The 22,353-nt window shown below is 54.6% G+C and overlaps 1 protein-coding gene across 1 annotated transcript in view; it reads left to right on the top strand.

Moving 5' to 3' along the window:
- Positions 1-21,648, top strand: part of LOC111153011 (cysteine rich secretory protein LCCL domain containing 2) — a 62,330-nt gene extending 40,682 nt beyond the window's left edge. Inside the window, exons 13-15 of the mRNA XM_022511813.1 lie at positions 1,457-1,532; positions 8,083-8,216; positions 19,033-21,648. Of these exons, the coding sequence (XP_022367521.1) occupies positions 1,457-1,532; positions 8,083-8,216; positions 19,033-19,087 (265 nt within the window). The 3' untranslated portion in view covers positions 19,088-21,648. The remainder of the gene's footprint in view (positions 1-1,456; positions 1,533-8,082; positions 8,217-19,032) is intronic.
- Positions 21,649-22,353: the final 705 nt, after the last annotated feature.

Consider the following 22,353-nt stretch of genomic DNA (forward strand, 5'->3'; position numbering starts at 1 on the left):
CTTCTTCCTCCTTCGGTCGCCTCTGGTGGGTTTTCTTTTTGTTCCGCGCCCCCCTTTTTTTGTAAATAACTTTTTTTGCCTGCCCCCCCCCCCCCCCCCCCCGCCGCCAAACTTTACTGGCTGATTTTTGGAGGGTGATGCAACCGGAAATAAAGTAACATTTGGTAACATCTGCTTCTGACGTACCTAATGGGTCCTCTTGGAGCTGTGACTCCTTCTCTGGGGGCCTTGAGGCCTATGGATTTTCTTACAGACTGACCTTAAACTAACCTGTGGGCACCCCCAAGGTATGAGCAGGGAAGAGCCCCAGGAGGGTCTGGTAAGGGAGGAGACACTGAGCGGGGACCCCAGGTCCCCCACTCTGTGGCCCACGTTCCCCTTGGGGCTTTCTCACAGGCTCCCAAGGCCACGGCCATCACCACGCTGAACCCCTTTGCATTTTCAATCAAGGAGGACAACCTTTTACTGAATATTAAATCATTAACCTAAATCTTAAGCAGAAGCAGAAGGAAGTTATTTCAGAAAACACAAATGAACAACAACAAAGAACTTGACATAGTGCAAGTACAGAAGAGACAGGTTTCTGACCTGCCATTCTAGAAACAGTAGGCAAGAATTTTCTTGCCCAAATTCTTTTTGAGCATCTCACATGCACATCCTCCTCCTCTCTGCCCGCCCTTGTCCCCTCCCCCACGCCTCCAGACCGTTTTAGCTTCTCACTGCCTTTGCCCGGGCTCTCTTCCCTGCCAGAATCCTGTCTCTCTTGGGGCCAGATGGTTTCCGGCCACCATCTTGGCTCCAGCAACATGTTCCAGATAAAGGCAAAAAAACCTTTTCTTAAATAAAGTTCATGCTTTTCCCCCCGGTTTGAATATCTCCCACCGCCTAGGACCCACCCATTTCCAGTGTGAGGTGCTTTCCTCATCCTCTCTGCCTACAGCAGGAAGTGGTGACTGACCCAGTGGTGATCTGACCCCTTCAGCCGCAGGTTATCAGTGCCCCCTCCCTGGGATGGTTTGACTCACTGAGGTGAGGGCCCTCCACCCTTTCCTTCCTCACACAGAAAAGCGGACTTTGACAAAGTCGATTGATTATAATCTCCATAGTGTGCCCATGATATGAACCGGCTGACGCCCGAGAACGGGAGGTACCCTATCTCACAATCCCGTATTCGACTCTCTTATGCATTTATCCTCTTTCGCCGTGTTATTTTGCGTGTCTCTTTTGTACGGAGTTGGAAAATTCTATATGCGGTGTTTACGAAGAGGGAAAATAGCTTTACCACTGCTAGGGTGGGAAGAGATGTTATTTTTCTTAAAGAGTTAACTGTGTGATAGTTTCCTTTCCCGGGTAAGCCGCTAGATCTTGAAATCCAAATGGGGAAGGCCAGCTGCTTCTCAAGAACTTTTGTCTTCTGCCGATCAGAACCATCACACGCATGTTTCTGGTTTTCCAGGGTTCGGTGTCCAGCACACTGCAAAGACGAGCCATCCTACTGGGCTCCTGTGTTTGGAACTAACATCTATGCAGATGTGAGTATGCCCACATTTTCAGTGGCCTCCTCTCCAAGCATGCTCAGACCTCAGAAACGATGTTCTAAGATCTGGATACCAGAAACCCGAGATCTCATTCCCGTGCTTTGAGCGAAATTGAGATCACTTCTTTCTGCGACCCTGGCCCTGGTTTCCCCGTGTGTGTGGTTGTCTTGGTACTTCCACTGGTGTGTGCGTGTGGTCGTAGGTGCCTGGGGACCTCATCGTGTGCGAATGTTTTCATGGTTCGGTAAATTGAATCGTGCCTCCCCATTCATGTGCGTTTTTAATGTGAAGGCTCTCAGGTATCGCGTATTTAAGCCTTCATTTATCCAGCTAATTCAGTCATCCTTCCAGCTCTCCTGATGCATCTCTAGAACTGGTCCCCTCTAGTCACTGTGTGTCCCCACTTAGCTAAAAGCGCACAGAAGGAAATATAAATTACACTAATGACAGCTTGTTCATAACCACTCTTACCACACTGCAGTCTGTTCTTCCACATTTCCTTGCTAACTTTAGTAAGGAAGTTTTAGCCTGGTTTTTCTGAGTGAATCGTCCAGAACATAGTCTGTTCCCTCCAGTTACCTGGGATTAAGACACATGGTGTCCCAAAGGATGGGAATGTGGTCGCAGCCCTGTCCACCAGGCTGTGTGATCCTCTTGCCAAGTTGCGTACCTCTCTGTGGAATGAGCCAGCGGAGATTTTCTAGTCCAAGGAATCTTTGAGACCTAACATTTCCTGATTAGATCAGCATCACCCATCCCCAGCTAACATTTTTACTCAGCTTTTTTCCGTCTTCATCTTAATTGTTCTCTCCCACACACCACCACCATCTTTGCCTCCGTCTGCTTCATTGGTTCCAGATTCCTATAAATCTGAGGTCACTAAGTCAAAGCAGTCTTCATGGCTAACCTTTTTCTCCCCCATCTTTTTCCTTTACTCTTTGAGTCTTTTTCTTCTCAGGAGCCATTCAGCCAAAATTGAGTTTTAAAAGCTTAATGGAGTAAAATATTGTATATCAATTATTAAATGAAATGTTTGAGCCAAACTTTGATTTTAAAACAACTTAAAAATAAAGTGATTCTAGCCAAATACAGAGAAACAATTAAGCAGCCTTGGCAATATTCCTGTCTGATAAAGTGGAATTTAAGGTTAAACATACTGAATGGGACAACACAATTCTTGTGGAATGACACGAAAGGTGCAGGTTGTGAAGGTATGAGATAAAATCTGTATGCACCAAACAACGTAGCAGCTAAACATATAAAGTTGTTTTAAAACTTAGAAATGCAAAGAGGACTTGATGAAAATTAATAATAATGTAAAAATTTTACTATGTTTTCGGTTCTTTAAGAACATCATTTCTAGGTATTGTTGTCCTCCCCTGTTCTGCCTTGCTGGAATGTACCTGTACTCATAATTACACTGGTGGGAACAGGCATGGGAGTAGAGACCTATATGTGGTCTTTAACTTGTTCTCCAGGGTTTCGAGCTCTTGGAACCACAGTGCTCAGCCCAGGGCTTGGCACATAATGACTGTTCAGTTAATGTCTGTTGAAGGAATAAATAAATGAAGATACTAAATTAGTTGATGTTTAAATATTAAGCTCTTCCAAAAATAAAGAAGGGAGAAAGAAAGAGAGAAAGAGAGGGGAGACAGGGAGAGGAGAGGGGAGGAGTAAGGAGAGAAGGAAGGGAGTTCCGTCCATCTCAAAGGTTCTTTTCTGGGCTCGGTTTCTAGGTCACTCTGTATTCTGGGAAATGATGATGCCTTTTGGAAAATGTCTGTTTAGCTAAGAGATTTATTTTGGGAGAGTTGTCTCCAAATCTTCGAAGGGCCCAATCATGCCACCGTTCCTGCCTGCTCACCGGGAGTGCGTTATCTGCCAGTCCCTCCCTTCGTGGTGAGCTGCAGGCAGGAGAAGCAGCAGGATGTAGCCCGGGGAGCAAGGTCTGGGTCACAAGACGCGAGTTAAGACCCGATTGCGAGATCGCGGTGAGCCTTTCTCCTGCTCTGAGCCTTGGCTTTTCTCATCTGTCCTCCCCGACTCCCTCGGTGGCTGGATAAGTTCTCACCCTTGGGCACACACCAGAATCCCCCAGAGGGCTTGTTCTGACAGATTTCTGGGCCCCACCCCAGCCTTTCTGACTCAGTGAGTCTGGGGAAGAGCCAGAGAATCTGCGCTGGTAACGAGTTCCCGGATGACGCTGATGCCGCTGTTCCGGGACGACAGTCCCTGGAGCATTCTCGGTGACGGTGGCAGTGATGATCACGGTGGTGCCACTTGCCTTATCAACTAGCGTCTCCTGACTGCCGCAGGCCGCAAGCCCGCGTTCAAGCCCTGAGCTTGTTGCGTCTTCCAGATAGTTCTCTCCGGCCCTCACAGTCCCATGAGGAATGGTGGACAGCTTGCTGGCTCTGGGGGGTGGCGGGGGGGGGCAGTCCTGACTCTGCTGTTTGCCGGCTGAGTGGTTTGGGGCAAGTCCCTGAACGTCCCTGAGCCTTGTTCCACTCGTCTGCTAAGAGAGGATAATAATACCCACCTGGCAGGGCTGTTGAGCGATTTCTCCGTCACTGCACAGGAGGCTCCCACAGCAGGGCCTACCTTGGTGAATGCTTGAACAAGTGTTACCTGTGATGATGACCCGCCCTTTGTACTGAGAAAATAAGGGCTCTTGGGGCCAAAACACGTCATTCAAGGCCACCCGGCGGACAAGTGGTGGAGGCGGGACGAGCTCCGGCCTCTCTGAGACCCGATTTCTGCGGGTGGTAGCTGTTTCTTTGCGTCGCTCGGGGCCTAGGAAGAGAAAGTGGACGGCCTGCGTGTTTATGGAAGCTTCGTGAGGGAAGCATGATGAAGAAAGGGCGAGAAAGGGGAAGACGGGTTGCCCAACGCTGCGGTTGCTTGGAGAGGTGTGTGTCGATCACCGACGAGAGCCGAGCCTCTCTCGTGAGAAAGATCTGCTGCCCACGTGAGGGTCTCATACTCGTGGCTGCAGCTTGACGTTGTCACGGAAAATTTGGATACCACGGGCGTCCAGAAATCCTCCGGGGACAGGAGGCAAAGGACGGCCACAGGATGCAAAACCAGACCGCGGCACCTCCTGCCAGCATTTCGGCCCAAGGATGTGCCTCCAGGACAGGGTCTGCGGGCGGTGGGCTCGGGTCCCCACACCCACCAGCTGCTGCGGCCAAAGCAGCCCCGGGCCTCACGCCCGGTGACTGGGTCAGCGGAGTGAGCTGTGGCCAGAGCGACGGAAGAAGTGCCTGCCGGTGAGGAGAGCGCACGTTCGTGCCCACACAGCTCACCCCCTGCCAACCCGGCGTGTAGAGGAATCCTCAAGTCTCCGTCTCTCTCTGAGGTGGTCGTCCATGCACTGCTTCCGAATCTTTGGGGGACACAAACCCTTTGAAGGACTGGAAACTTACGGATCCTTTTTCCAGGGGATAATTCAAAAGGCTTCCTCGTGCGGACGAGGTAACCAGCTGTCCCCGCTTCTCTGGGGTTTCCCGAGTTCCGTGCTGACACCAAGGAAGTTCTTGCTGATGTGCCACTCAGGGGCCTCCCTGGTCCCCCAGAGCCCGCTTGGCTAAGGAGCCCTGCCCTTGTCCGTTTATCAAAGAAGAACGGATGTGTCAGCCCGGAATCATACGTGGCCTTCGGTGACTCTGACAACTCAGTCCCATAAAGTGGGCACTCCGGTTCTCAAGCCCTCGGTGTGGGAGCTCCCCGGGGCTCTCTCGCTCTGCCCAGCCCGCGGCACGGAGCACTTCCCAGGGACCCATCAGGGCAGCCTCTGGTGCCGAGAAGTGATTTTCTTCTGATGCAAAACCAGCGGCTTCTCCGGCAGGACCCAGGTTTAAAGGAAGGGGGCAGGAGCCCACCGCCTGGCGGGGCGTCCCTAAGAGGGACTGCCCCAGACTCCCAACGTGTGAGATTCTGAATCTGTGTGAGATTTCAGATCGGGATTTTCCGAGAGCCCACTTGAATCTGTTCACTCCTGTCTTGGTGTTAAGAACCTGCTTGATGGGTTCCTTGTCCCATTCAAAGGGCAGCTCGGGGTACCTACCCTGTTCTACGTTCTGGGTCTGCGGACCGGACTGCATCCGAAGCCCCGTGTAACCAGGATCCTACAGGATTCCTCTTTCCCAGCCCACTCTCATCACGAAGGAGGTTCTGGCTGGGTTAATCAATGGTTGGGACCCCCCATGTACTATGCAAACAGGTGGCCTTGAAGACAGCCAAGTCCAGACACACATGCCCCCACACCCCGAGTGACCCTCGCCAGGTGGTGTTTGCAAACTTGGGTCCCGGTCTTCAGTGGCCGCGCCTCCACTCCCTGCACAAAGCACCACCCCCCTCTCCCTGCTCGACACACACGGAGTCTGCAGGCTAAGCCAATGAGGGCCGTGGCCCCGGGTCACCAGGTCACTAGGTCTGGCCTGTAGACGTCATTCTGACTCCATCTCTAAGTTGGCAGCTTGCTGAGCTAGAATGAGCTGCTGGCTCGGTCAGTTTGACTCATCCCGTTACCGGAGTCTCGAGGGCCGTTCCCCTGGTGACTCTGTTTCCCGAGTATCTGGAAGTCCTCACTTAAGGGACCTAATGGATGTCCCATCAGAAGCGGTATGTGTTTCTTAGGGCTGCTGTGATAAATGAGCACAGACTTAGTAACTTGGTGGCCTTCCTCTCACAGTCTAGAGGTCCGAAGCCCAGCACAGGCCTCCACAGGTACAGGTCAGGCTGTCGGCAGAGCTCCTTTCCTTCTGGAGCCCCCCGCACCAGGGGCACCTGTTTTTGTGACTTTCTCACTTTCCAAAAGCTACCCACAGCCCCTGCCCCCCCATCTGCAAAGCCAGCCCTGTGGCATCTTCAGCTCTCTCTCCCCATCTCTGCCCCACTGGCCTCCCTCTTAGAGGGACCCTGGGGATGACTCTGGGCTCCTCTCCTCCTCAAAGTCCTTACCTCCATCCCATGTGCAGGGCGTCCTTTGGCCACGGGCGCTCACATGGTCACAGGCTCAGAGACGGGGATGCGGACTATCCGGGGGCCGTGCGGGAGGCACAGACTTTCCCTCAGCTGGACCTCAGCGGGAATCTCGGCTAAGCCACTGTCGGCACAGCCCCAGCCAAGTTCTTGGTTCTCACCAAACCCACGCGCTCTGGCCCGTGGAGTGGGAATGGCGGGACTTACCTGTACCGTTGGAAGATGAAGTGAGATCCCAGGCCCAAGGCGGTCCGCCTGGGGCCGGGACTGGAGAAGCTGGGAGTCCGCGTTCTGTCTGCTAAGGGGGAAGGAGGCTGCTGAGCCCACGCACGGATCCGCGCGGCCCTGGCCGCTCACGAGAACCCCCGACCGGTGTTGAAAATGCCAAATCCGGGCTTCCCCCACCGCCGCTGCTTCCCGGGGAGGAGGCGGGAAGGCAGGGGGTCAGGCGCCGTCACCGGGTGAAGGTGCTGCACGGGGCTCTGGGTTGCAGTGGAGACTGACACCCACAGCCAAGGCCAGGGTTGGGTCTTTACCCCAGGCTGGAGGATGGGGTCACAGACGCAGCTGGAGTGGGTCACCCACGTGGTGCTTCACCTTGAGTGTGCCTCGGTCCCCTGGCCCTCATCAGGGGCAACTCTGAGTCAGCCAGTCAGGGTGAGCGAGGACCAGCTCCCCAACATGGGGATTGGTTAATCTCAGACATTCCATCCTGTGGATCCTTTTTCTGATGGCTCCCTAAAGACCCTAGTGAAAATTTAACTCGAGGGTTTGTTAACCCAGGAATTGGACTGCTTGATAACTTTGGAAAACAGCACACCCTACCCCTATTTAAAAACCAGCAGCTTCCTTGACACTTAGAATAAGCCTAGAACCCCCTGTCGTCCTCACAGCCCCACGGGATAGACCTCGTTCACCTCTCCCACCTGCCCCGCCACACTCCCCTGATGCGTATTCTAGCCACCTTGGCCCTCTTTCTGTTTCTGGGACATGACAGGTTCACTCTTACCCCAGGGCCTTTGCACAGGCTGTCCCCTCCGCCTGGGATGCTCTTCCCAGATGTATTCATAGGCGGTGGCCCATTCCTTCTTCTCACCCAAATTAAATCTCAAATGTCACACCAAGAGCAGTCCTCCCGGATTAACCATCCTGAGTGTCTCCACCCATTCACTTAACCTCATGAGCCGGCTTTATTTTCTTCACAGCCAGAGTTGGTTATGTGTGTATTTGCTTCCTTGTCAGGCTCCCTCAACTGCATGAAGGCCAAGACTTTATTTTGTTCCCTGCTGAGTTTTCCTACATTTAGCACAGGGTCTGGCACCCAGTAGGTGCTCAGAAAATCCTTGCTGAAGGAATGAATGTGTGTATGAATGAAGGATGCCAGGTCTCTCTGGAGAGACCCCAAAGGAATCAAGGGGGTGATGGGTGTTTCCTAGGGGTAACTTGATCAATGACCCCCACCCCCGCCAGCGTGGCCACCAAGTACTGGTTGGCGGGAGCAGGGCCTCGCCTGGGAGCACAGTGCCCTTGGCGTTGATCCCGGCTCTTCTCGCACTTTCAGAGTTCGAGCATCTGCAAGACGGCCGTGCACGCGGGAGTCATCCAGAACGACAGCGGGGGTTATGTGGACCTGATGCCTGTGGATAAAAAGAAGGCCTACGTGGGCTCGCTCAGGAACGGAGTCCAGTCTGAAAGGTAGGGCTGCGTTCTCCAGCTCTCGTCACCCAAGGCCCACCTACCGTGCCCCGGGGGCACCTGGAAGGGAAGCCAGTGTCCTTGACCTTGGGAGGAGAACTCAGGCCGGCTTGTGCTCATTCTCACCAGAATACACAGGACAAGCCTGTTCTTTCTCTTCCTTTCTGTTTTAAAAGTGAGAACTTTTTTCTATGACATTATATGTTTTTGTAGAAGATTGAGAAGCCTCCCATAAGCCCCCCCAAAAAAACAATCATCCATAAGCTGTCACCTGGGGGGGTTACCGTGAGGCTTGTGCTGGGTCTCCTTCTGGTCCTTTTACTTGGCATGGGCGTGAAGAAAACACACGGGATCCAATTATGGTGACTCAGTGGTTCTCTGCAGCTAACGATAGTGTGGTTACGTCCGTCGCAGAAGTAAGAGCGGAGGGCTTGGAGCTCTGCTTCTCACTGGCTTTGTGCCCACCAGCCAGCTGCCTGATTCCTTGTACCTTAGCGTTCTCCCTGTGATACAGGGACAGCGCCGGCCCCGGCCTCACGGAGTGGCTGGAGGATTGAGCCAGTGGCCGTCTGTAGCTGAGAGCAGCGGCTCTTGGAGAGGACAGTCGAGTACTCTGTGTTTTCACTGATTAGATCATCACGCAGCTCCTAACCCCCCCCCACCACGTCCCTGCTGGTGACCCCACACAGTTGCGTCCGGTGGGCACACTGCACCCCTCTCCTGTTTGGGCAGTTTGTCCAGTACTTTCCCATCCCAGAAGGGGCAGGTGGCGATTGTCCCGTGACGGCCATCCTTGTGGGGGAATGTCAGCACATGCCAGTGCTTATTTCCGGAAATCTCTGGAAATGACATCCCTAGATCAAAGACTGAGCAAATGTCTGAGGCTTTGGGTAGGCCTTTCCAGAATGTTCTTAAGGGGTCCCAAGGTGGCTTCAGGCTGCCAGTTATCTCCTGGCAGATGCTTCTCAGCCTCACCTATGTCCTGTTGCCATTGATGTGCCTCACGGGCCTCGAAACCCAGAGACCCAGGCCCCAGTCCCGGGGTTTCCTCTGAGAACCCTGTGACCTCACACAAGGCATCCGGCCTTTCCCGAACCTTGGCTCCTGTGTCTGTGAAATGGGTCTGATGACTCGCCTTCCCCCGGGGCAGACCCCTGTTGGGGGTGTATTTGTTCCTGGGGCTGGTGGGGAAAGGTACACAGACGGCAGGGTGCTTACAGCCCAGATGTTGATTTCCTCGCAGTGCTGGAGGCGGGAAGTCCCCGATCAAGGCGTGGGCTGGGGACACTTCTTCCTGAGGCCTCTCTCCTGGGAGTGTAGACGGCCACCTTCTCCCTGTGTCCTGACCCAGTCCTCCCTCTATGTGCGTCTATGTCCTCTTTTCCTCCTCTAAGGAGACTGGTCAGGTTGGATTGGGGTTCCCCCTCAAGGCCTCATTTTTAACTTCATTATCCTTTCAAAGATGCTCTCCAAATACGGTCCGTTCTGAGGCATTGGGGGTTGGGGTTTAAATGCAGGAATAGGGTTGGAGGACACGAGTGAGCCCATAATGGAGGGGAGCCCTGAAATTTTTATTTGAAGGGGCTTCTTTCAAAAAGGAATATAAAATCAAGAACACAAAATATGCCAGGCCCTGGAAGCTCAGGCTTTCGTGGTCCCCCCCATACCCCCAGGCTGCCCGGGAGCGTCAGGATGGCACACAGACCCCACCAGGGGCCCACACAGACACTCTGCCCTGAGCCCTGATGCTGGAGTGGACGGCGTCTGCGTCTTCTCCTTCGGCGTGGGCAACCTTTGTTTGGGAAGAGCTTAATGCGGGGAAATTCCATTGATTTAATGGGAGGGAAATCAGGCAGCTGATTAGTGGAATTTCCTGGCCAGGCTGGGAAGAAGTCCCGGACACCACTCTGTTGAGCTCTCTGTACCCCTCGAAGAGGAAACGGTCTTGCTGAGAAACGTGTCAGGCTGGCCTTGGCGCTCACTGCCCACTCGTCCCTGGGGCAATGTCAGCGGCTCCCCGAGGGCGGCCACTGGGCTTAATGTGTGGCCCCTCCACGTGGGTGTCTGGGATGGGTCCCCAGGGTGGTTTCTTTCCCACTGTCACCCTCCCTGCCCCCCCAAGACCCGTCATTCTTTATCTCTTCCCGAGGGACCTGCCCGGAATTGCTGTCATCATTATAAATATCCTCCAGGCAGCCCTTCCTGGGCCCAGAGTGGCCGATGCCCGCTGCGCTATTCGGGAAGGTTCTAGCGAGTTCCTGCAGCATCTCCAGAGTTGAGATCCTGCTTCCTTTCCTTCTTGGACTCGCTCACTTGTGACTCAGTTTTCCCACCCATAAAGGGGAAGGTGAAAACACCTGCCCTGGGGTTGTGGTAAGGTGGTGGGTCTCAGACCGGCCCCCACAGACGAGCAGAATCCAGGTCAGCCAGGAGCTTGCTAGAAAAGTAGGCTCTCAGGCCCTCCCCAGACCTGCAGAGTCTGAAGTTCCGGGACTGGGCTCTGTGATTTCCATGAACACGACTCCCAGGGTTCCTGGTGCACGTCGGACAATGCTGTGAGGCTGGTCGCGTCCCCGGCACACACAGGCACCATGTGGGATTCTGATACTTTGCGATTCGGACTTGTTCTCCTGGAGCCCGGGATGCTGGTGTCGGTGGGCGGGGAGACAACAGAGTCCACCCTGCACACACAGAAGGGGGAGGCCATGCCGGGAGGGTGCTCTTGTGGGGTGGGGTCTGATGACATTTGGGACCCTGCTCCCCACTGGGTGTCCTTGGGCAGGCAGTCTCCCCGAGCTTCAGTCCTTCGGACCTGTCACATGGTCGCTGTGAAGATCATGGAGAGGGTCTGGCCAAGCACCGGCCGGCGGCTCACCGTACATGCCCCGTGAACCCGGGGCCCTCGTACCTATGGTATCACATAGAAGTCTGTTGCTCACCTCGGTGCCATGGTTCCTGCACGTAGGGCCAAGTGACTTGTGCGTAAGAAATTGGCTGTGTGGATGGTCTTTCAGGACAAGGGGAGCACCTTGTGGGAAGTCACTCTTCCATCCGTGTGTCCGTCCTTCCAATGCGCCCTCACCCGTCAGGGGTCGAACGCTTGGCGAGCTGGTGTGATGTCCCAGGCACTGGGATCCAGCAGGGAACATGCGGCCTGATCTCTGCCCACGAGGGCCGTGTCATCCGGTGGGGCAGAGATGGCAGGAGGAAGGACCAGTGCAGTCGCAGGGGCCCGGGCGTCACTGTTCTGGAGGGAGGGCAGGCAGCTGAGCCCGTGAAGCAGGGCCCCGTCTCACTGTCTGGAGGCTCCGGCTGTACCTCACGGCCCCTCGTTGACATGGGACCTCTGCAGCCCTCCGCACAGAGACCAGGACTGGGAAACCTCCCCAGAGCCTGTTCCCATTAGGGGCTGCGGGAACCAAGCCTGGGGCTGGAGGGTGGCTCTGTCCCCAACGGCTGCTGGTTCCCGGGAGTGGTCCCAGGGAGTCCCCAGGGAGTCGCGGATGCTGGACACTCTGGGATTGGGCACTGCGAACTTCATGCCCCTTCAGGGACGCCTCCGGTCGAGCAAGGAAGCAGAAGCCTCCTGAGCAGAATTCTCGGCACCTGGGCCAGAAGTCAGTCTGGCTGCAAAGTAGCTTTGGTGTAGCAGTGGTCTTTTTCTAGAAGAGGATTTCCTGAGAGTTTTGAAAGACACGTATGCAGAACTGAGACCCTGTGGGAGGACAGGAGTCTTCTGTCTCACACACATGTCCACCAAGGATTCGCAGAGGAAAGGAGAGGTGTCAGGAAGGGCTCTCGACATTGGGACCGGGGTGTGCTGGAATGTTCTCGTAAAGAAGCTGGACATCTGGGTGAATATCGGTTCAGGAATTTTTCCTAGACCAGGACCGTTTTTTTAAAAGCCCGATTTCACAAGGAGATTGGGAAACACACCGGTGCTGACAGATAGCATTCTTGGCCACTTGGTTTTAACAAACATAACCCGCACACAGAGGTGGATGGTCTATATGTGGAAGGACTTTCATCTAAAAATGAGTGTCACATTTGTGGGCAGCGTCTTTGTGCCAGGCCCTGACCTCCTGGGGCATGTCCAGAGCATGCTTAACCAAAAGCCACACGGGGTTCTAAAGTTTCTGGTAGACACAGTAACAAGTAAAAAGGACAATTTAGAATATATTTGATTGAATGCATTGTATCAAAAATATCATTTTAATGTCAATTAATAGAAAGTCATTGATAAGAAATAGGCACTTTTAAAAATAAGATCTTGGAGCTCTCCCCTGTATGACACACATCCAGCATCTCAGTCTGGGCGAGTCCCATCTCACGTGCCCAGTAGCCACTGTGACTGGTCGACTGCTCTGCTGGGCAGCTCAGCCCTAGGACTCGGAAGGGTTGGGTGTCTGAAAATCCCTCAGTGTATCCAGAAACTCTGAGAAGCAGACACCATTAAGCTGTTGTTTCCGGATGTCACGAGCTCCTCCCTCTCCCCCAAGAGGGCTGGACCAAGACTGGGTGTCGGGTTCCCACTGCTGGGCAAATGGGTGTGTTTCCCCTCCCCACCCTCCAAGATCTGTACGCACAGTAGCTCATCAAATCCTCCCAGCAGCCCCATGAAGTGGGGACTCCAGTTATCCCCACTATATCAGGAAGGAAAGGGAGGCCCAGAGGGGTTGAGTGACTTGTTCAAGGTCACTGGCCAGCAAGCCCCAGAGCCATGACTGAATCAGGCCACTGACTCCCATACCCGTTCTCTTCACCAGCATATGTGATCCCTGAGCCTGGGGCACAGGCCCTGCCCAGGAGAGGTCGGGCGAGCCTTCAGGGCAAGGGCGCACTTGTTTTTACCTTTAAAATTTTTTTTTAAAAAAGATTTTATTTATTTGACAGACAGATCATAAGTAGGCAGAGAGGCAGGCAGAGAGAGAGGAGGAAGCAGGCTCCCTGCTGAGCAGAGAGCCCGATGTGGGGCTCGATCCCAGGACCTTGGGATCATGACCTGAGCTGAAGGCAGAGGCTTTAAGCCACTGAGTCACCCAGGCGCCCCTATCTTTAAAAGTTTATATTAGAAAAGAAATACATACTTACTATTTAAGTAATAAGTCTTAGGGGTAGAAAACCAGAGTCCTGCACAGGTGCCCTGCTAACCTCTGTTACTTGCTCATTTATAGCTTTTCAGGCCTTCTCCCCCAGGGCACATACAACCCATACAAAATCAAGACGGAGATCATATACCACACACTGTTCTGAAACTCTTTTCCCGAAAGAATATTTTTATATTTCACGCAATAAGAGGAAGACTTGTGACAGGGCTTGGGCTTCTGTGGGGATAGTGCCTTTGTCACTGTGTGTGGACCCACTGTGTGCCAGGCACACGGTCCTTTCCCGGAGGGGCGATTGGGATTCAAACAGCATAGGAAGGACTGTTTGCAGCTCCCACTGACTGAGCGCACCGACCCGGGGTTGCTGGCACAGGCTTGCGTACGCCTCCCGCTGTCCCTAAGGACCGGATGCTTTCACAGGCCCTGTTCTGCAGATGGGAGAACAGGCTCAGAGAGCGGGACTAACCCAGGTCCTAGGGATAAGGTCTGAAGCTGCGTCTGACTCTTGAGTTTTCCTGGAAGATCTCTAAACAGATGAGACTCTGGGAGAACAGGGTTCGGATCTTTAAAATAAACCAACAAAATATCTACACTGCATACAAACACCTACACGCGTATACGTCTACACATATCAATACGCATACGGACACGTATACGAAGAAATGATATTTCTTCATAATTAAAAAGAAATTGCACCCTGAAAAAGCTAGGAGGGCCGTCGCGTGTTCCTTTCCCGTAGTCCGTCTGACGCTGGGTTCTGTGACTCCGTGGGGTCAGCCGCCGGCTCGTGGGCAAGCCCACGGTCCCTCCTGGGACAGCCCACCCCGTGCCGAGAACGGCGTGTCATGCTGTCCTTGCAGTCTGGGTGGCCTGGTGCCAAAGGGCCATCGGTCCCTGCCTGAATGACCTCCACCTGCTGCTCCAGGATGCAGTCCGATGTTTGGGGCTCCTTGAGGGCCTACAACCTACCCCGCCCCCTGGGGACCTGGGGTGGGCCGATGTCACCCTCGGAGATGGCCAGCCACAGCCTGACTGCTCAGGATAATGGTTAGGGGCCTCGACACACCTGGGTCCGCATCCCAGCTGCACCCAGAACAAGGTGTTCCATTTGGGGCAAATCGCGTATTACTCAGAGCCTTGGTTCCCTTTCTATAAGTGACGAAAACCTTAGAGATCCTATGGGGTGCCCTTGAGAGGTGCACGGGGCAAGCTTATGTAAGGACCCAGGCGGCATCCCGCGGGCAGCAGGGGTGGGCAGAGCTGCCGGCTCCTAGGGGTGCGTTTGCTTCTCCCCAGCCCTTCTGGACGTCTTGTGGGCTCTCTCTTCCTCCGTTCCTTCCTGTTCTTCTTTTTAAAATTAGAGAAACCTCCAGAAATCATTCTAATTTTAAAATAATTTTAAGGAATTCATTTCAAGCGATTAAAATCTTAATTTTAAGACATTTTAAGAAAATAATTTCAAGATGTAATTGCCAGTTATTTAAGAAAATAATTTCAAAATAATTTCAGATTTCAATTACCGTCACTGAAAATCCCACAGCCAGTGTCAGCGTTCCCGTGTGTTTCCTTCCGGATTTTTTTCTGTTCACAAACCCCTTCTTTCTTGTTTTCGTTTTACCCGAAACGGATCAGACTTCCTGTATTGCGAGGGTAACTCTTTTTTTTTCAGTCAGTAACCATTTGAATGTGCTCCCAAGCCACGTCCTACATAGCCACGCCATCATTTCCGTGGCTGCACCCTCTTCCCTTGTGTGGACAGACCGCCCCTGGACAGACATCCGGGCTGTTTCCTTTCACTTTGCTGCGATAAACAACACAGCAGAGAACATCTTTGCACCAGCCTGTGTGCTTTCCCGACAGTTTCTTAAGAGAACTTCCTTCCGGTAGATGGTGGCAGGGACAGACCACGTCTCTCTGAGGGGTTAGGCTTCTTCCATGGCCAGAATGAAAGCCCCTCCCCTCCCCACGCAAGGTCACAGCTGATGCGATCCTTGCCCATCTCTCTACCCTCTTGACGCGCTGTCCCTCTTCATGACCCTTCGCTCGCTGGCCTCTCTGTTCTGGGGATGCGTTGAGACGAGCGCCTTTGCACCCACTATCACCTGACCCTGAATCCCCTCCCCCATCTGCCATGTATTCCTGTGATGGGGGTCCCCTTGTCACTCAGCCTGTCACACAGCTGCTGCCTCCCCTGGCCTGCTCCATTCCCATCACCCTGCGTCCTTCACCCCTGCCCTGCTCCGGTCTCCTTATTCTGAGCCTCACCCCTGCCCTGCTCTGGTCCCATCACCCTGCATCCCTCACCCCTGCTCTGCTCTGATCCGATCCCACCACCCTACGTCCGTCCTCCCTGCCGGGCTCTGGTCTCCTTATTCTGAGCCTCACCGCTGCGCTGCTCCGCTCCCATTTCCTGGTGCGGTTTTGCTCCCAGGACCCGTCACTCTCTGAGATGATCTTTTTGCCGTGTTTAGCTGTCACTTGCCACCTCCAGTTCTTGCCCGTGAAAGCAAGAACCTCAACAGTTCTGTTAGCCCCGCGTCCCCCCACGCAGCCAGTGCCCCGCACGTAGTAGGTGCTCAGCTGCATGCTCGCCGAATGACGGACACGTTGCTGAGTTCAGAGATGCGTTCAGAGCGCACTGAGGGATTTTTCCCAGTACTTTTTACGAAAGTTCTTGAAACCCTTTATTAAAATGGCCAATACCTTTTAAGAAAATTGCCCAGACGTGCTGTGCCAACTGACGCTCCCTTCTGCTGTGTGTGGGAGTTACAACGAGCCCAAGGAGGGCATTGGGACCAGAGGGTGAGGCTTCAGAACGGAGGGTGGGAAGGCTGGCTCCCAGCCAAGCAGTCACACCCCCTCCCTGTCAAACACGCAGGGCCAACGACTCAGCCAGCCGGACTGGGGCTTGGTCAGTGTTTGAGGCAGAGACAAGTGGGAACCCACCTGAAGGCTTTTTGGAGTAGCCTGAACCAGAGGGATTCTCTGCCTGATCTAGGGGAGGAGCCCGACACGCGTCACACGGGCACCCTCAGTGGCGTCTCTCACTGGTTGATGTGTTAAGAAATAGACACCCCATTCAGCAGGTCTGCTTTTGTCTCCGAGGTGGATCGGCTCCTCGACAGGGGTGCTCTGCAGGTACCGGGCCCTTGTCCAGACGACAGCCTGCATGGCCCTCTTGTCCCGGGGTTTTTGGGGCCCTGTGGTGGGGAGACACGTCATCGATAGGACGGTAGTAGCCAGAGACACAGACCTTGCTGTTCTTCCCAGCGTGGCTGGTCCACCAGGAGGACTGGCCGAGAACCTGGTGGCTCTGGCTGGTTCTCCCAGGCTGTTCATTTGGGCAGAGGATCTGGGGAAGTCGTACAGCCCAGAGGCCTGAGGAGGGCCCTGGAACCTGAGCTTTCCAGAAATCAGCAGGGCAGCCGGGTAACCCCAGCCCCAGCATGGCCACGCTCTCCGTCTGGTGGGAGCTGCTGGCCTGGAGGCCGGCGGCCCAGCGTTCCGGTCTGTCTGGATGCCTGGCTTTTGCTCACAGCCCCGTCTTGCCAAGGGCTTCCATCGGATACCCGTTTCGAAAGTTCAGTCCCAGGGTAGCCAAGAACATAGCGCTGCCATGGGGAGGGGAAACAACCAGGAATTCCAAGCAGCCTGCTTCCCCAGGACTGCCGCCCTTCCCAAGCAGTCGGAGAGGGCAAAGGCCATCTGTCTGGTCGGCAGTTTCAGCTGGAGGGGAGACTCCACAGGAAATCAAGCTTAAACCACGGCTCGGCTGTGAATCTTATGCTCCAACTCATTCATAATGAGCAGAAGGCAAGTTAAAACCCCATGTGGATGCCGTGCCCTACTTTTGAATGGCTGAGCACCGAAAGCCGACGAGCACGCCGGGCTGGCGCGCGTGTGGGCTGGACCGGCCACCTCACCTGCTGTGGATGGGGCTTGTCTTTGGGGGGGTCTCCGCAGAGGGCAGTCTGGCAGGCCGTCCAGGTCGTAGACGCCAATGTGTGTCCTGCCATCCTGCCCCCTGGAGCCGATCTGTAGGAGCTCTCGTACGCGTGTGGACAGGACGAGGCTGGACTCTGTGGCATTGTGTTCAAGAACAAAATATTAGGGGCTCTTAGAGCTCCGTGAATAGGGGCCCAGTTAGGTCTGTTGGAATACTTTCATAGGATATCATGCCACTGAATTCAGAGCATGGGCAAGCTCTTCGTGTCCCACAAGCTATGGGACTCGCAATGGGGGCTGGCGAGGACGCAAAGCCCCCCCACAGGCCCCCCACAGGCAGCCGGCGGGGAGGAGGTAAGATGGGGCAGCTGCTGGAAACATTTTGGCAGCTTTTACAAAAGGCAAGCATGCATTTCATCTCTGGACCCAGCTGTGCCGCTGTATATCCAATAGAAAATTGTGTCCATATGGGCGCGCGTCCACGAACGTTCCCGGCAGCATTTCTCGTCGATGCCCAAAGTGGAGAGAATCTACGTATCCATCAGCTGGGGAACCGGCACAGAAAATGTGGCCTCTCCCTAGGATGGACTATGATTCAGCCATAAAAAAGGAGGCAAGTACAGGTCGCGCTGCTGTGTGGGGCGAGCCTTGGAACCCTCCTTCCGAGCCAAAGCAGCCAGGTGCTCAGGACACGTAGTGTGCGGTCCCAAGCACATGACACGTCCAGGAAAGGCAGATCAGCTCAGGCAGAAGTCGCCGGAGCCAGTGGGAGGGGAACGGATTAAACCTGGGCGTGAGCGATCTTTCGGGGTGATTATAATCGTCCGGAACTGCTTTGTGGCGGTGATTGCGTAACCCTGTAAAATTTCTCAGAATTGCCGGAGCGTACACGTACACGGGGGTGCACTTCATGGCGTGTTATACGTCAGGGCCGCTGGGGTTTCTCAATGTGTAGGTACGTGTGTGTATTAGAGAGTGCGCCCACGCTGCGGGGAGGGGCAGAGGGAGAGAATCTCATGCAGACTCTGTGCTCAGCCTGGAGCCCGACACGGGGCTCGATCCCACAACCCTGAGATCCTGACCCGAGCCAAAAATCAAGCATTGGCCCCCGGACCGACGGAACCACCCAGGCTCCCCATCAGTAGATCTGGGTTCTTTTGTTTGTTTTGTTTTTTTCTTCTAAAGGCTTTAATTCGCTGAAGGATTTAACCCCTGCCTGGAGAGGGGCTGTTACTAGCTGTGTGACCTTGCCTGAGTCCTTGCCATCTACTGCGTCTGTTTCCTCACCCGCGAAACAAGGTCGCTAACGTACCCACCTCTCGGAGAAGCGAGGAGGCGCATACACAGTGCTTTGTGCGGTGCCCGGTGTCTGGGCCTCGTCAGCGTGCTCTGTTTCGGTAACCACGGCTTAGGCGTCACGGTTACGATGCCATCCTACCGGCCGGTCAGCCAGACGGCCGTCCCAGTGGAGGTCGGCAGGTGATGCCTACCCCAGGCAGAGGTCTCGGAGGGTACACCCGGTTCAGAGAGATTGGGGCCGGCGGATCGTGGAGTTCAAAGAAAAGAACTTCACAACCCTGCCTGACCTAGATTCAGACCCAGGCCCTTCTGCACAGAGTGGAACTTGCCAGGTGTGCCTGGCCCGGGGCAGGAGCTATGTTTCCAGCAGCTGCTGAATCCCTGGCGGGGATGGGGCACCCCGCTCTCCCTTCTCCGAGTGAGATCTCCCGATCTTTCAGTAACGTGCCCTCTGCCTTCTCTTGCAGCCTGAGGACCCCCCGAGACGGAAAGGCCTTCCGGATCTTTGCTGTCAGGCAGTGAATTTCCAGTGCCGGGGAGAAGGGGGCGTGCGTCTTCAAGAGGGCTTCCGAGTTTTGCTTTTTATTTTTATTTTGTCATTTTGGGGGGCGGGGGGTTGGGCTGGGGATATAGAGAGGCAGGAAACTTCCTTTGAATGGCGTTCAGTGTCACACCCATTGTGCCTTTGTCTCAAACCACATGGAGAAGCAGCCTCCTGGGGTCCCGGCCAGACAGCTGGTGACTGGTCCTGCTGGGGCCGGGGGTCTCCATCTGTGTGCCCTCTCCTCAAGGACGGTCACCGAGGCGTTCCTCCCCGGTGCTCCTCGGTGGGTAGGGAGAGGGTTCCAGGCCCACAGAGATGGCAGGACTCAGAGCTCACGCCCGGGGGAGGCACGCAGGGGTGGGAAGAGGCAGAGTGAGCGCCGGAAAGGCGAGTTTCAGGAATGGAGTAGAAGGTGGTTATTTAAAAACTTTGAAAACACAGTCCGTCCCTACCGATGGAGAAAAATGGGTGTGACGTTTGCTGGTCAGACACATGGGCTGGAACCAGGAGGGCTGGGGGAGCGAGGCCTGGGCCCCGCCCTGGCCCCCCCGTCCGTGCCGGCACCCCGCCTCCCGCGGGCTGGTTCTGTACGCGGCAGTGCTGGCTTCCTTAGAGCTCCTTAGTAACTCCCGAGATGTATCTCTTGTCTTCATCCTTCCTTTTGTCCACGTGGCCCGTCTGTCTGCTGCCGTGACCTTTGGTCTCCTTGAGGACAAATCAACCAGGATCCTTTCTTGGCCCGTCCCTCCCGCGGTGGCTCCTGGCCCAGCCCAGACTGGGTTACGCATCACCTTCCCCGCCAGGGTCTTTGCTTTGCGAGAGGTTCTGTTGGCAAACCAGTGCCCCCTCCCCAACTTGTTTTTTTTTTCTCCAACTCACAGTTTCTGTTGGTTCCACTGAGGCATCTGTGAACAGCCAAAGGAGGGCTGTCTTCTTGCTGCTTTCCGAAAGCAGTGGTGGACTATGTGGTCCCCCTGCATCGGCTGACCTAGTTTCTAGCCACGGCGGGGAAGGGATTCCTGAGTACATTCCTCGCCCAGGTTAGCAGCTCTGGGAAGAGGAACCGTTTGTGGTTATGAAACCCTCCTGCGGTGTAATAGCAGGAGACAGAAACACTCTGGAAGGGTTTCTCTTCCTGTTTTTGTGGAACGCGTCTTGCCAAACGGCTCCGAGGAGCTCGGTGCTCTCTGGGTCCTGCTTTATAAAAGTACTTCAGGAGCCCAGACCCAAAACCCACAGTGAAACAAAATACCTTTTTGTAAATAGCATTGCTTTGCAGAGGCTAAAATCTCTCACTTTCGTGAACACCGGGTTTACGTCTGATTTCACCCTCCCTCGAAATATTTCAAAGGCAAAGGAACTAACAGTTGTTTTAAAAACAAACAAACAAACAAACAAACAAAAAAAACAAAACCACAGACAGAGCCGGACTAAGATGGTCCGGACAAGGAAGTCTACCCGGGGAAGTAAGCCCGGTGTGCCGTCCAGAACATCCCTCCCTCCAGCGCGCACTGGAGGTAAACAGCTTCCCTCCACCACCTTTAGGAACTGGGGAAAGGCTGTGCAAACCTTTGCTCCCCGGAGCTGGAATGAGCAGACCTGTTCTTCTTTCATGCACGGTGGGCTCGTAGTAATTCGTAGGTTTTGACGATTCATTCCCAAATGCTAGAGCACAAGAATTCGGTCAGCCTATTGCTTGCATGTCTAGTTACAGCCCAAAGATCTGAGTCCTTGGAAACTTCTGGACTCTAGGTGTTGTGCTGCTGGACTCCTGTTTCCTCAGCCTCTTCTCGACCACCAGGCTGTCATGGCCCGTGGCTCTGTCAAGACTGCAGGGTTGGGGCTTTTGGAATTTGCGAGTATCCAGGGGCTCTTTCTGGAAGCGTCCTTCCCGAGGGAGAATCTGAAATGTCTGGTGTGAGAGGTCCCCATCCTGTTCAACTCAAGGGCCCTGTTGCCGGACGCCCCCACAGCCGCCGGTCTAACAGGATCAGCAGCGCAAGCCCAGAGCCGGAACGCGCGCTCCTGTCCGTGCTCTGCATCGTTGTGCAACTGGAACCGTTTTTCTCCCGAAAATGGAAACAAGGCCACAGAGCCCAAGCCCCTGTAATCGGAGACCGCCTCTCATTTTGTCCGTCAACAGGACCCGTCGTGCCATCGGCACGTAACCCACAGGGAAAGCTGGTAAATCAGGCCAACGCTGTCTCTGGGTCTCTTGGCCCCAAAATGAAATGTCCTCGTTTCCTTCAGATTTCTGCCCCATCCCGTTCTGGTCATTTATGTGGTCTGTAGGCTCACGCAGCCCGCAGCTTACATGTGTGCTTTTTTCTATGAAAAATGATGTATTTTACTACTTCCTGTGTACAAAAATTTACTGTAAGCGTGTGTGTGTGTGTGTGTGTATGTGTGCGCGCTTTGCACGAACAGGGACCACGTTGCTGTCGTTTCAATAAAACCCGTTCGATTTCTGAAGTGTTTCCGTGACGTATCTTTTTTGGACAAACCTGAACAGTTTGTGAAATAAAACATTTAAAACCTCCCTCGAAGGCTCTTGGCTGTCTTGTTCCCGGCGCTTCTACCAGGAGCATGTCCCGAGGCAGGGAGATGCCGACCACGGCCCTATTTTCGGGAGCCTCGGGGGGGAACCTCCGCGTGGTAAGTCGGAGGAGATGAAGAGAGGCCGCTGGCCGTGTGCAGACTGTGTGCGGGTGGGGTGGGCGCGGGGGCTTGTCAAAACGCGGATTCTGGCCCGGCGGCTCTGGGCTGGGAGCCTAGAGCCTGCGTGTCTCAGGACCTACGTGTGTGCTGCTGGCCCCGAGAGCACACGGCGTGTGCCCGCGAGGACTCTGCCCAGGCGCCCGCAGCACACCAGCTCAAACCACAGAGATTATTCCCTCCCCGTTCTGGCGGCCAGAAGGCCGAGATCAAGGTGGCAACAGGGTCGCTGTCTCCCGAGGCCTCGCTCCTTGCTTGCTGATGGCCGCCTCCTCCCTGAATCCCGGGCTCTGGGCGTGCACCCCTCGTCCTTCTGGGTCAAGGCCTCACCCTTGTGACCCTCATTTAACCTTAATTCCTTGGAAGCCCCATCTCCAAATAGTCATGCTGGGAGCCAGGGCTTCCCCATCTGAACTGGGGGAGGGAGGGGACATCAGCCCCTTTCGGTAACTGCCGTCGTGTGTCCCTGTGTGTCCCAAGCCGCTATAGCCGTGGGGTGGGGGAGGGGTCTCAGAGGCTTGGCTCGTCT

This window comes from Enhydra lutris, unplaced genomic scaffold (genome assembly GCF_002288905.1).
Source record: "Enhydra lutris kenyoni isolate GAN:26980312 unplaced genomic scaffold, ASM228890v2 scaffoldscaffold30, whole genome shotgun sequence".
Lineage (NCBI taxonomy): Eukaryota > Metazoa > Chordata > Mammalia > Carnivora > Mustelidae > Enhydra > Enhydra lutris.